At 37.6% G+C, this 13,423-nt stretch overlaps 2 protein-coding genes across 2 annotated transcripts in view; one reads left to right on the top strand and one right to left on the bottom strand.

Annotated features, from left to right (window-relative positions):
* The window catches only part of COG5 (component of oligomeric golgi complex 5), a 192,878-nt gene that overhangs the window by 27,770 nt on the left and 151,685 nt on the right, over nt 1-13,423 (top strand). The gene's annotated exons all lie outside the window — the stretch shown is intronic.
* On the bottom strand, nt 5,011-12,925 carry GPR22 (G protein-coupled receptor 22). Its single transcript, XM_075274060.1, has 2 exons — nt 12,546-12,925; nt 5,011-7,179 (listed from the first exon to the last, which is right to left on the bottom strand). Exon 2 carries the CDS (start codon nt 7,152-7,154, stop codon nt 5,853-5,855), a length of 1,302 nt encoding a protein of 433 aa, XP_075130161.1. The 5' UTR covers nt 7,155-7,179; nt 12,546-12,925; the 3' UTR covers nt 5,011-5,852.

Below are 13,423 nucleotides of genomic sequence, written 5' to 3'. Positions count from 1 at the left end.
GCATATATATATAATGTGTGTGTGTGTAACATATAGTGCTGATTTTGTTTAATTTTATCCATCTGCGAAAGATTAAAAATAGGCTTCATCAGTCTTATTATCATGAAATAATAGAGCTCTCTGTAAGTATGCCACATTCCAAATCATTGTGGTTTTGCATACATAAGTACTAATGGCTTTATAATGCGTAATTGCAGCTACAGATGGAGCTGCAAGCTGTTATCTACTAGTACCTCAGCTTAAAATAAAAGCTGAATATTGAAATTGAGCCCCGTGATGAAGCAAATAAAGAGGAACGGTCAATAAGATGCTTATGACTTTTATGTGGGTTGTGTATTCAGTGGAAGAAGATGAAGAAAGTTCTATCATATTTACCATAGGCTTAACTCTGTTTTGGCTGTATTTTTATCTCATGCTTTTCTTCTTTTTCTCTGTTTATTGGCGTCCCTGTGCAAATAATACTTTATTTTAAATCAGTCTTTTAATTTGAGCAACCTGTGTGTATGACTTAGGATGCCCGAGAAAACTGAATTCAACATACAACAGGTCTTCTTAAAACCCATAATGGCACAAGATTTAGGGCTGAGGCAACCTTTGATCAAAGCATATGCTATAGAGCCTGTTTCAGAGATCTGCAGAAAAGCCTCAAGTTGTAATCTTCACATTTGATTCTAGACATATACATACATGAAGTGATCCGATTTACTGTAAACGTTTGCTGAACTTAAAAAGGAGCGAAGTTTTCCTGACTTTAGAACATGACAGAGCAACAGTTTTTATGTTTCAGAAATGACATGTAGGCCATGTTCATATAAACCTATATAACTTTGGGGGCAATTTGCTAACCCATCTCCACCAGTTTTCAAGCATACATGGGTGTAAATGTGGTGCATTTTTGGTACATGGCCCTTTCTTGTGCCGAAGATGCACCATATTGTTCCGTCTCCTTTTTTACAAAAACGGACAGAGTAGGTCAGACAGTAAAGCAGACCAGACTGTGGATGCCCCAGACCAACAAATATATTACTTGCTTAAGTTATACCTGAAATCTATGCTAGAATCTATATCGGAGACTGAGAATTCAACGGGTGCATTGCACCAACTGGGGACTTCTTTAAAACTTGCTTATAGAGCACCAGTCTTAATACATTCCTCCTATTACTGGATCAAGAGGCTGATCTTCAAGCCTGTCTTTTCTGCAACATGGAGTAAAGTTGTGCATGCGGTAGTACGCATAGCACCATACACCATTATGGGTCTGTGAACATTTCTTGTATATGCCAATGTGTACTCGAACATCACACAGACCACAAATGGAGCTGTGTGAATCGGCCCTTAGAGGAAGTTGACACATCAAGGATACAATGTATTGTACACTGACTTCTGTGACATTTGTATCTTGTAATAATAAAGAGTAGTTGCTGTATAGTTAACACTGTAGTGCTTGACTTATTGGACGAAGTAAACTCCCAGTATAACCGGAAAACAACAATCTAGACATGTTCTGTAGACACGATATTCTGAATATTGCTGGCAAGCAGAGGAGGATGACTGACAACAAAAAAACCCTTTAGTGAAATCTCTGAACATAATAGCAAACATATATTTAAAAAGAGAGTACAAAGCGTTCATAGTGTGCAAAGAGTCATACCCCCATAGGCCATGATGGAAATATTTGCAACTTTTACTTCAATAAACGCAGCTCTAAAGTCAAATGAAAGTGTAGCAATCTCTTGTCGGCCATAGACAGCAGGTGCTGGTGTGGATTATGAGGTTTTGCATTCATATTATATTGGAAATAATGTTTTTTGGCATAGAAATCTAGTATGCTCTAAATGTGTTTTGAATGCTGCACACATTGAATGATAATTCCCTGTGTAATGGAGACGACGAGTAATAAGATGTATAAATTATATCACAGTCTAATGGTGCGGTTACAGATTAACTTTTATGATGTGGATTTTCTCCCACTTTAAGATGATTGATACTTTACTCAAGTATGTGCCCTTTGTGCATGCTGTCATCTTCTTCGGCAGCTCAGTGAGAATTCATTTGGTTGTGGACAATGTTTTGTGGTGTTGACTGGTAATAATAATAATAATAATAATGTATAGATTTGGTGAATAAATACTGTACTAAGGCAGAGACTCCTCTTTATCTTACTATATCATGAATGTTACTGTATTACATTATTGCCTGCATTAGTCACTTACTATAAATATTTGTAAAGAGTAATCAGATATTCTCAGCATATGGATATGTGAGGGGCAAGTATAGTCATGTCATATCTCTATATACTCCATTTTGTTCTATAAACTCCATTTTGTATATGTCATCCATTTTGTATTCTAACACATATACTATGAAATAGTCACTCGGAGTGTGAGGGGATATAGGCACAGACTTTCTGTAGGTTATTGTTTATCTTGAAGGCTTCAGTTTGGGAGTATTCTGGCACCCAGCATGTCTCTCTATCTCTCTTTCCATGATATATACATCTGAACATAGTGTGGAGGATGTCGGCTCACATGTTAAGCATTTTGTATCCTCCTTTGTTCAGTGAGAAAGCTTATCCTGCTCTGGAAAGCTATAATGAGATGCAGGTTACATTAGGCCTCATCCAATAGTCATGTGTCAGGCTTATTTTATAACTCTACAACCAATCATGTTATACTAATTAGAATAGTACAACCTTTTCTTTGTCTTTTCTTTGTATTGTATAAACTACCTGTTTCCCGACATTAAATTAGATCACTTTGAATACAACACCTGAGTGTATGTCTGTTTCTGTGATTCTTCAAGCGCTCTTATATTTCTTCCCAAAATCTGGAAACCGGCAACATCTATTCCCTGGGGTGTTCCTCCAACAGATATGGCTTACATTCATCGGACTTCTAGCAATAGATGTTTTTGCCTCCTCTTTTTGGCATCCACTGATCACTGATGATGTTCAGATCTGGGGTATTTGAGGATTTATAGGGTACCTCCAGTCAGGTGTGTAGTACGTGGTAATTGGAAGTGCATGGGTGCAAAAAAACCCAATCTGTCGTATTGTAGGGCCAGGCTAACAAACTGAATCTTTGCCCTGAGTGAAGGGAAGCATGGCTTTGTTTCTGTTATCAATATTTACCTCCCTATGCTTGGAGCCCTCTATGTCCAGCTCATTTTAGAGAATGGTTACTGGAAACAATGTAGTGTTCAACTTAAAACCGATTTCTTTGTAATCATGGAGCCCATCATCTATGCTGCAAATGGTTTAGGTAGCAAAAGCCTGATGACAGGTTCTGTTTACATAACTAGTAACATTACTTTACAGAATTGTCTAGACTGAATTCATGTAATATTTAACCCCAGGTGTTTTATTTCCTCACACAGAATGTACAGTATATTGGGCCAATATATGAATAAGCTACAAAGCGGTCTGGTAAGGTTTTATATTGGGCTGTATAATTGATCTAAGTAGAGGCAGATCTCTCCCTTATCAGTATATGTAGGAACAGATGGTATTCTGTGAGAGTTGTCAATGTATTGTTTCGTGGTATTTCTTGTTACGCTACATAGTGGCTTATACTGCTATGTGTCTTGACTTTAGTCAACACGTCATACTTTCTCAATTATACCATCATTGGTTATTTCTTCATTTGCAACCCAGTTCTGTTGAAACAATTCACGCAGTTACGCAAATTTGATCAGCAAGTGCCTGTTACGTTCAGTGAACTAATACAGACAAGACTGTGTAATCTGTGCTTTTTACCAAGTTCTTTGAAAATATAGAGGAATATAGAGTGACCCATGACAGAACAGATGGAAATTATGGTGAAATGTCTTGCATTGGCTGTTGAGCCATCCATTTTTTTGGGATAAAGAATCTGGTCATACTTTTACTAGTGTATGATGGTTTATTAGTATGGAAGGTCTACAACCCTCAATAACTCTACTGCCACCACACCACCATCTGAACATCTTCAACCCTCATTTACTGTCTGTATCCCCTTTCCTTCATAGATTATAAGCCCTTGCAGACAGGGCCCTCTATCCCACCTTTCCAGTTGGTTATTGTTGGTATTGTACTTGTTTTGTGTATTGTATGTAAACCTTCAAATGTGCAGCACCATGGAATTAATGATTACCTGAAATAAATAATAATAATGGTACCCCCACTGACTTACTGACTTAAGAGATCTTCTAGAATGTGAACTCAAGCGTGAACAAAGCCTCAAAAAATAATAGAACCAGTTAATTATGACAATTAACACTCTATTTACCTTGTGCATTTCAATAGTACATTTGATATAGTTGAAAATGATTGCTTTCACATGGCTTCTCCTTTCTCTAGATATTAACACAATTGACTGGCCTCCCCCAGATATTAAGAGCAAAAAACATGGATTGATGTGGCTTTTGAACAGAAATGGGTTCTCTAAGGGTGTATTCACACAGAATTTTTAGAGCAGATTTTGAGGAGTTTTCTGCTTCAAAATCTGCTTTAAAAAATGCCTTAATCTGCCTTCCATTCATTTCAGTGGGAGGCTAGGGCAAGTTTTTCAGCTACCCCATCTTCAGACAGGGTGCACTTCAAAATAACCATTGAAATGAATGTGAATGGAAGGCAATGTCATCAATTTAATTTTTTCAAATGAAATGAAAGGGAAAAATAGCTAACTTTCACTTTCTTGTATTTGCTCTACAGTATAGTCTATTCTTAATAAAATATGGTTATAGATTTCCAAATTATTGCATTTTGATTTTTGGAATTGGGTTGTAGCTGAATAGACAATAAGCAGTCGGTGCATTTATAAAATATTACGGTACATTAGCCAGGTTCTCCAGTCAGTCTTTTAAGGGCACTCAAATAAGGCTGTATAGACTACACAATGTACAATGGTTTCTGCATCTGAAATGGCTAAGTGTGTTACATAACAAATGTGTGTATTTAGCTATGTTCTCATGTTTCCACTGCTGTCTGGTGCTTATACAAGTTATTGTTACTGTCATCGAGCTGAAGCCCTGAGATCAGTGAAATAACCAGCAATGTCTTGTAACCAGCAGAGTGCTTGTCCTGTTTCTTCAGTGAGTGTGCATGTGTTTGCATTAGAAACCTGTTGCACGTTAAAATAAAAAGTATTTCAGCAACGTTATCTGTTCTCACATCCATTGGCATTTATTTGTGTCCTGACTAGTTATGGATGGGTTGTCTGTAGTCAGGCTATCTGTATCTGTGTGTAATGAGCTTTCTGTAAGCTAATGCCAAATTCTCATTTCCAAGATTTCTAATTTTCCTTATTGATTACATTTTTTGAAAGTGGAAACCTCTGACTTGTTAATAAAGGGTTCCTGACAAGCGCTGAGAACATTTGTCGGAATTATAGTCTACCGTATGCTTTAATTATACATTAATATTTAATACATAATTTTGCAATTTTAGAAATGCTACAAACAGAACTGGGTAAATTCTAGGAGTCAGATTGCTTTTATCTGCCAAAAACATTTGTTCTGCAAAACATTTGTGTCGCTAATCCAAAATGATTTTTTTTTTCCTGCAAAAGGCATACTGTTTAAAAGATAAATTTGTTGTATAATTTTCTTTTTTTCTTAAAAAAATCTGATACTCATAAATGTCTTTTTGTGAACAAAATACTGACAAAGTATACACAATACTTGAACAGACTGCCATGCCCAATGAACTATAGGTAGTGAGGAAACTGAACACCTAGTCCAGGTACAATTTACTGAAAATATACAGTGTAATCCATGTAAAAATAAATAAAAAATGTAGGCTGTAGGATTTCTTTTCATATTCCTACCTGTTTTTCAGTAAAAAAAAAAAAAAAAAAAGAGAGAGAGACGTTAACCTAGTCAGTGACAACCTGAGGTGCTAAACATTTTTGTCTTGCTTCATTGTCATCAGTTGTTAATTGTTTACTCCTTTTGGGTTCTATCCATGAGTTGTGGATCACTGCATTGTTAGGCATAGGATCGGCCTCCACAATTGAAACCACCCGTTTTTTCATTTTGCTCTTTAAAACTTTTTGGAATTTTTGTCTTGTGAATGCGTACAGCAAAGGGTGGAAGATGGTGGTTCCATAAGCCATGACTAAAAAGCACAGTCTGAGTTTAACCAAAAGGTCACTTGGGCCAAGACATAAAATTGTTGTATTTAATAAGGAAATAGGTGTCCAACAAAACAAAAAGGTTGAAATGATTAGTAGTGACATCTTGAAGACTCTCTTTTGCCTTTCGCGTCTCTCCCTGTGCCTCTTTACTGCTCGGCGTAGGGCAATAATAACAGATACAGAAGTCCTGACACCAAGTACTACGTTTCGTCCTCCACTGCTTTGCGATATATCTGTTGTCTCATGCTGTGTAGCCATAGAAATAGTTTTTTTCTTTCGTATTTTCTTTTTTTGACCTGTTGAAAACCTTGTGCCAATTCGAATGTTGAGGGCTTGAAGAATTTTGCTGTATGTGATCAACATCACAACTATTGTGAAAAAGAAAATGGGAATCTGAACTAGAAGGTGGTAATACATCCCGAGTTCAGTATGATATTCATTTGTGCTCACACACAACAGTGTTTTATTCTCCCACTTGTTTTCGCTTTGAAAGCTGAAAAAGCTGACCTCAATAAAAGGAATCAAAAAAGAAAAGAAAGACACTATCCATGTTGATGTCATCAATATAACGGCGCGGCCCATGGTCAGGATACGGTTGGCGGGTTTGACAGAAATGTCGTAACGATCCAGAGTAATCGCAAAAACGTTAACAGCGGTGGAAACACTGGCAAATGAAACGCATGCTTCATGGAAGCAGCAAATGAGTGCACTATTGTTCTCCAGTGGCAGTAATAGGATTACAATAGTTAGTGGAATACATCCTACACATATTATCACATCAAGAACATGGAGGTTCATAGTAATAATGTTGCTGACAGAATTGATAAGATTGGACTTCATGCAGTAAAGAACCAACACTGTGAGGTTGCTCCCAAGGCCCAGAACAATTTCCAGCATGAGGAAACAAGTGAGTGAGATTTGGAAGCTAAGCGGGTATGACAGCGGTCTGTACATGTTGCTGCTGACGTCTCTAATCTCATCGCGGACTGTTATATTGGCTTCAGACTGCATGTTGGTTTCCAGGATGAAGGCGAAAAACATCCTTTTGAATTAGGTGGCATGAGTCCTATAAAAAGGCAAAAAATATCACATTTAGTTCTCTTTAAATTATTATTTAGTTTTCTTTTTACTCCTGGGGGGGGGGGGTGTTCCCGCTTTATATTATTATTTATTAATTTAAAGAGTTTGTCCAGGTTAAAATTTTTATTCTTTAATTAGGCTTGGGGAGGTAGAGGAGGTAAAAAAAAAAATACTATCTCTCTGGTGCTACACAGTGCGGTTTGGTCCTGCTGCTTGGCTGTTGTCTTTTGCGGAATTCCTTGCCAGCTGTGACTTCCTTGGTCCCTTCTGCTGAGGCCACTGATTCGCCTCAGTAGTCACGTGACTGCTGAGGCCAACCAGCGGTCTAAGGAAGGGGGACCCAGGGATGTCACAGTGACATCCCGTTTCCGTTACTGAGGCTGCTGATTTGGCTTCAGTGGTCATTGGCGGTGGGGACTTCCACCAGAAAAAAACTATGGAGCTGCAGGGCCATGCTAAGGTGCACCCGGAACAGGTTAGTGTGTGTTGTTGTTTTTTGTTTTTTTTTTTCACCTCCCCCGGCCTAATTACAAAATAAAAACTTTAGCCTGGACAACCCCTTTAAAGAATAGGTCATAAAATTTTCTAATACACATTGATTTACAATTTTCCTGGCATACCCAAGCAGTAGGACCCTGATTATGAATGATAGCAGCCACAAATTAGTGAGGAATGCCAGACAATTTACTGGAATAGGGTATATGCATTGTATATATGTATATATTCCATATATATTATTATAATTGTATAATTATTATTATACAATATATATACTATTATATATATAACATATATATATATATATATATATATATATATATATATTGTGTGTATATATATATATATATATATATATATATATATATATATATATATAAATATATATTTTAGATGAAGTCCATGATGTCTCCATTTTAACGCAGGTTGAAGAATAGTTCACATGTATGCTGTAGTTATAGTAGTAGTCAAAATTGTAAATTACAATTATTGTAACTCCAGAGCATAACTCTATGGAAAACTACCATAGTTATTGTTTTTCAAGTCATCAAATGTCAACCCAGAATAATATAAATTAAAACTGAAAAAAAATAAATAAATCAAGACAACTAATACAGATAATGCAAGCCATTACATGAAAAAGTCAAAGAATTACTGGAAGCCGTAGATCAACGTCTGTGTAGTTGTTACTAACGCTCCCATTTGGCTGGAGGATGATTATTTTTTAGTGGTATAAAAATACTTCTAAATCACTTTCTGGGTACTGTGGGCCTTAAGCCCTGTAGACAATGGGAATCTGAAAGAGGATCCTGAGCCCCAATGTAAAATCTGTAATGGTGGCCATTTTTAGTACATTTTACGTTTTATGGGGCTCTGTAGCTATCGCTGCACCCCACATATTACGCCCCTTGAATCTGACATTGAGGATGTAAATTGATGAGTTCCAATGGTTTTCTTTCACACTTTTGTCATTCATAGACTCCAGTGCTCCACTAATCATCTTAAAAATATTGGTTTGAGACAGTCATATAAGTGCATGGGCCCCAGGGCTGATTGGGTCCAATTCATGCGACACTGTCCAAAATCGATAAAGTATTGTGAAGAAATAACAGCATTAATAGAAATTTTTTTTCTCACTTCCACTTGACCTGCTGATTAGCATTTTGGGAGTGATCTCTTTGATATCATCATCTATTATCAATTCAACTGTCCTGACCAAGTTATAATCTATTGCCAGGATTGTGACTACCATTGTTGGCTCCTAGGGGATTGTTAAGAGGGAATGGGGGATAGACAATTGTTTAAGTTCTTTCTGATTGATTGGTTTGTAATTTTTTTTCCTAATTTTGTAATATGTAAGAAATAATTACAAGGGCCCAGGTAAATGAAATGGAGCTCCCTTTAGCTGGTGTCTAATGGAGCCGTCCTAGGACAGGTAGAAAGCAATATACTGTACTGTAGAGACCATACAGATGTGTTATCAATGACCTGCCTATGCTGATTGGTTTGTAATTTTTTTCCTAATTTTGTAATATGTAAGAAGTAATAACATGGTGAATAATGTATATTTGAAAAAAAGGCCTTCTTTGCAGAGGACAGGGGCCCAGATAAATGAAATAGAGCTTCTTTTAGCTGGTGTCTAATGGAGCCGTCCTAGGACAGGTAGAGAGCATTATACTGTACTGTAGAGAGGAGAGACCCTACAGATGTATTGTCAATGACCTGCCTATGCTGATTGGTTAGGTCCTCCAGCCAGTCCTATGTGCCACTGATGGTCCATGTTTGTGGCGTTGTATGTTTAGTGGTTTCATAGTATAAATCATTGTATGGTAAAATCTAGTGTTCTTAGGCCATTGTAAGTTGTGGGATCACTGTGTATATTTATATATATATATGCTCTTTATTTAGCTCCCACTGATTTACAGTCTTTGCAAGTCCTTTAATTTATGCAAATGTGCTTTAGTCTGTGCTGTAGTTGCTATAGCAACCAGCTGAAAGTTCTTCCAAGTTTAATGTTGCTAAATATTTTTCAGCAATATTGTTACATTTTTCTTACTAGTGGTGACTGATGCTTTCAAGAAATACCGAAGGTTCCTATTAGTTTAAATAATACATGGTGGCACTTTAAGGGTTTTTTTGTTGACTTTCCCATCAGGGCTGTACAATATGTAAGTACATTTTGTTTCACTTCAGCAATGACCCATCCATTTCTTCCCTGTGATACATGGAGACATTATAGGTGTAGCGTCAGTGTAGATAGACCTGTGCTGTGGATATGCATTGTGTTGTGGATGTCTGCTCTGTTTACATTTTAGTGATCTGGTTTTGTGCTTTTATAATGTCAGGTCTCTTCCAACTACAGCTTACAAGTGAAATTCTGCAGAACCTGGGGGGGAGGGATCAGATTTATCTCGGGTAACACGGTAATATTTCAGGATACAAACAGTTAGGGTTTTGGTTTTATTTACCTTTTATACTTATCCTGACACTTTCTTAACATGTGATACATAATATGGTTTACAAATATGAAGTAAGTTACTCAATTGCTCTTCTTCTCTGTCGTTTTTTAAATAAATGAAACCTGAGCGTTACGTGAGTTAGCGGTTTATGTTCTGTCACGGAAAACCGTTTTTCCTTCTCTTTTATATGTGTAACTAACAGAGAGTGACTGCAGAAAATGGAAAATGTGAGTGCTGCCAGATCTCACGCTGGCCAAAGATAAAGCATCAGTCCTGTGTCACAGGCATTACATTTCCTGTGACTGGAGAGAACATATTGTGAGAAGGAGAGTTAATGAAGTAAATTCATCTCTTGTCTCTGTATGTAATGTGCAGTTGTGTGGTGGGCCGCATACAGCTTTCTTCAAGGCAGTAAGATGTGTGGCAGAGCTTGGCTTCATGCTGTTAAACACCTACCTGCTTCCTTCTGCCATAAGGGCCTTTATATCATCAAAGCATCTTTTTAGAGATTGAAACATGATGTCATTGTCATACTCTCAGTTGGCTGTAGAGATGTTCAGCAGCACTGTTTTTCAGCAGGGGTGGAATCTATTTAGAGATGTACTGAAGCTCGCCAAATGGATATCAACTGACTGATGTTTAGTTATCCAGGCTGCTGTTCATGTTTTTCACCCTGTGATCACAGATGTGTTGCTGAAACTTTCTTTACAAGATGTTGAGTGTCTGGTCTTTTTCGGAGCTAATATGTAACACGAGTAGAAATATTATGTTTCCACCACTACTGAAGGTATCCTTGTTGATATAAAACTATATAATGTGTAATGTAGCACAGTCATAGACTGCAGGTATAAATCTACTGCCTTGTTCTTAAAGAGATTGTACCACGATCACAGATCCATGAGATTGGTAATTACTGAGGGGAGGGATCAAGAGAATGGGGGTCTTGTGTCCCCCATTTAAATGTAGCAATGGTCAGGTAGGCACACTTATCCCATTCCAATTCTATGGGACTGAGAAAGATAGTTGAGAGCATAGACAGTAATTGGAGCAACAGCGCCCATATGTGATGTAGGACCCCTGTTCTCGTGACCCCCCCCACACACACACACACCCCCCGATCTCACAATTATCACCTATCCCTTAGATAGTCCTAACTTCAGCTGTAGTGTTAAAATGTCTCTCTCAAAAATCTAGCTTCTCTGGAAACACTCATGAAACTGGTAACATGGAGTGTGTGCTTAGGCTTAGGTATTATTAAATACAAGCCAGGAGCATCACTTTCCCTAATAGATCCATATTTTTTAGTTAACTCTTTCCTGATTTTAGTATCTACCATAATGATTTTACATTATGTGAGTTGCTCACCATATTGTTTTCATGCAGACACACCTGCAAAGAATGAGTCTGGATGGTGGCAAACTCTTCTTGTTGTATTGGGTGCATAAAAGTTCTAGCCTTGGTCTTTGTTAATCCCTTTGGGTCTTCTGGAATCATACATTAAATGTAAAGTCCATACTGTACTTTTGGGGCTATAATACCACTTCATTCACTTTTCATTTTTTTCTGTTGTAGGACTATCTATTTAGCCTTCAGAAGAAAACAAAACATAGTTATATATTGCTACTGCTCGGTTGTATCTATGTGGGGCGGTGTGTAACTAATGGATCCTTTGTGGGACAGCGTTCTCTGGTTGTAATGTTATGGAATGTAAATGTGTTAGCATAGATAGACAGGTACGAATGTAGAAAAATAGGATTATGCATATTGAATTTCATACACTGATATCATGTAAACTACACATTATACGGTTTCCATGTACCTGTTTGCTGATGTCTCCTCTATAAATTGGCGGCCATCTGAGACTATATATGTTCACAGTCTTCTATCTTACAGCAGAACTGTAATAATGTCACGAACTTCAATGTAGCCCTTTCACTGATGCATTTGTGTATTCATTTGTTTTGATGGTTTTTTTTTTTTCCCTTTTGATTATCACCTTGGATGCGATGCAAATAAGTTCTTTCATGTCTGTTCTGTTCATGTCATGGCTATGTAAATATATGGAATAATTGCAGGGAATGCAAATGATAATACTAGCAGCAAAAATCGAGCCGCCTCATACAGACGAGCGTTAGGATGCAAGTACCACAGCTTTGTGTCTGTTGTCTCATGTCTGTGAGGGGACTTTTTCAATATATGCCATTTGATTCTGTTAGAATATAAGCCTAGACCCAGATCTCTACCTATCCAATTTTGTCAAGCAAATAAGTGCAGACACCCTCATTAACCAAAAGTATTGGTACTGTCCTCCAATTTCTATTAGAAAGAAACATTATGCTGCATAGTGTCAAAGCTAAACTCTGTGCCATGCGAAAAGTGGACAGGCAGCTCTTACCTGTGCTAAAGATTACAGATCCTTTGTGAGCCTCCTTCAGTTGCAGTTGCCTCATCTTGTTCACTTGTAGGCAGAGTACACAGGAAGCCAGGTGCTACATATCTCTCCAGAAAATGACCTTAATGAAAAGATGTTGTGGTGTCGAGCCATTGTCTCAGCATATTGCTAACGTGCAGAGCATATACTGCTGCTCCCAGGCTGCTGCGGTCAGTCGCTCGCTCAGTCTTCCCACTGTGAAATCAATAAGCATCTGAAAATACATGATGAAAGTCATTTAACATACTGAAGGCTGCAGCTCTCAGGAGACGCGAGTGAGCGCCTGTCTTTTTGAGAGGAGCAGCAGTGTTGCTTGTTAGGGCTGCTTTTGCAGAATGACAGCTTGCCTCTGTGCTTCCCTTCACTGCAGAGAGATGCAGTGCATCCACTAATTTTCATTGGCCAGATTTGCTCAGCTTTGGGACAGCACTGCATTTTTAAAATTCTCCTTAAGAACCTGTTCCTTTCGCCTCCAGTCTGAGGCATTGCTATGTGTAATGCTTCTGAGCTGACGTAGATTTAGCTTTTTTTCATTATTCTCTTCCAGTTGGCTCTGTATTTTTGTTATTGTGTAGGTGAAGACCGCACTCAGTTTACCTCAAATTCCTTTATTACATCATACCAAAATTTCAATATTTGGTAGGTGGAATATATAGTAGCTTATGCGTTTCAGGTAAATATGACCTTAGTCATAGTCCAATATTTATTTGTGTCTATAAAAATTATAGTAAGATGAAAGGCTTTTCCCTGAGTCACAACTTACCTACCTACAAGTGACCGGTTACCCACTACAGTACTGCTCCATTCTAATCTGAGACTGATAGAGATAATCAAGAACAATG

The sequence above is a fragment of the Leptodactylus fuscus genome, chromosome 5 (assembly GCF_031893055.1).
Source record: "Leptodactylus fuscus isolate aLepFus1 chromosome 5, aLepFus1.hap2, whole genome shotgun sequence".
NCBI lineage: Eukaryota > Metazoa > Chordata > Amphibia > Anura > Leptodactylidae > Leptodactylus > Leptodactylus fuscus.
The sequence above is the reverse complement of the archived record's forward strand: the minus strand, read 5'-3'. Positions and strand labels throughout refer to the sequence as shown.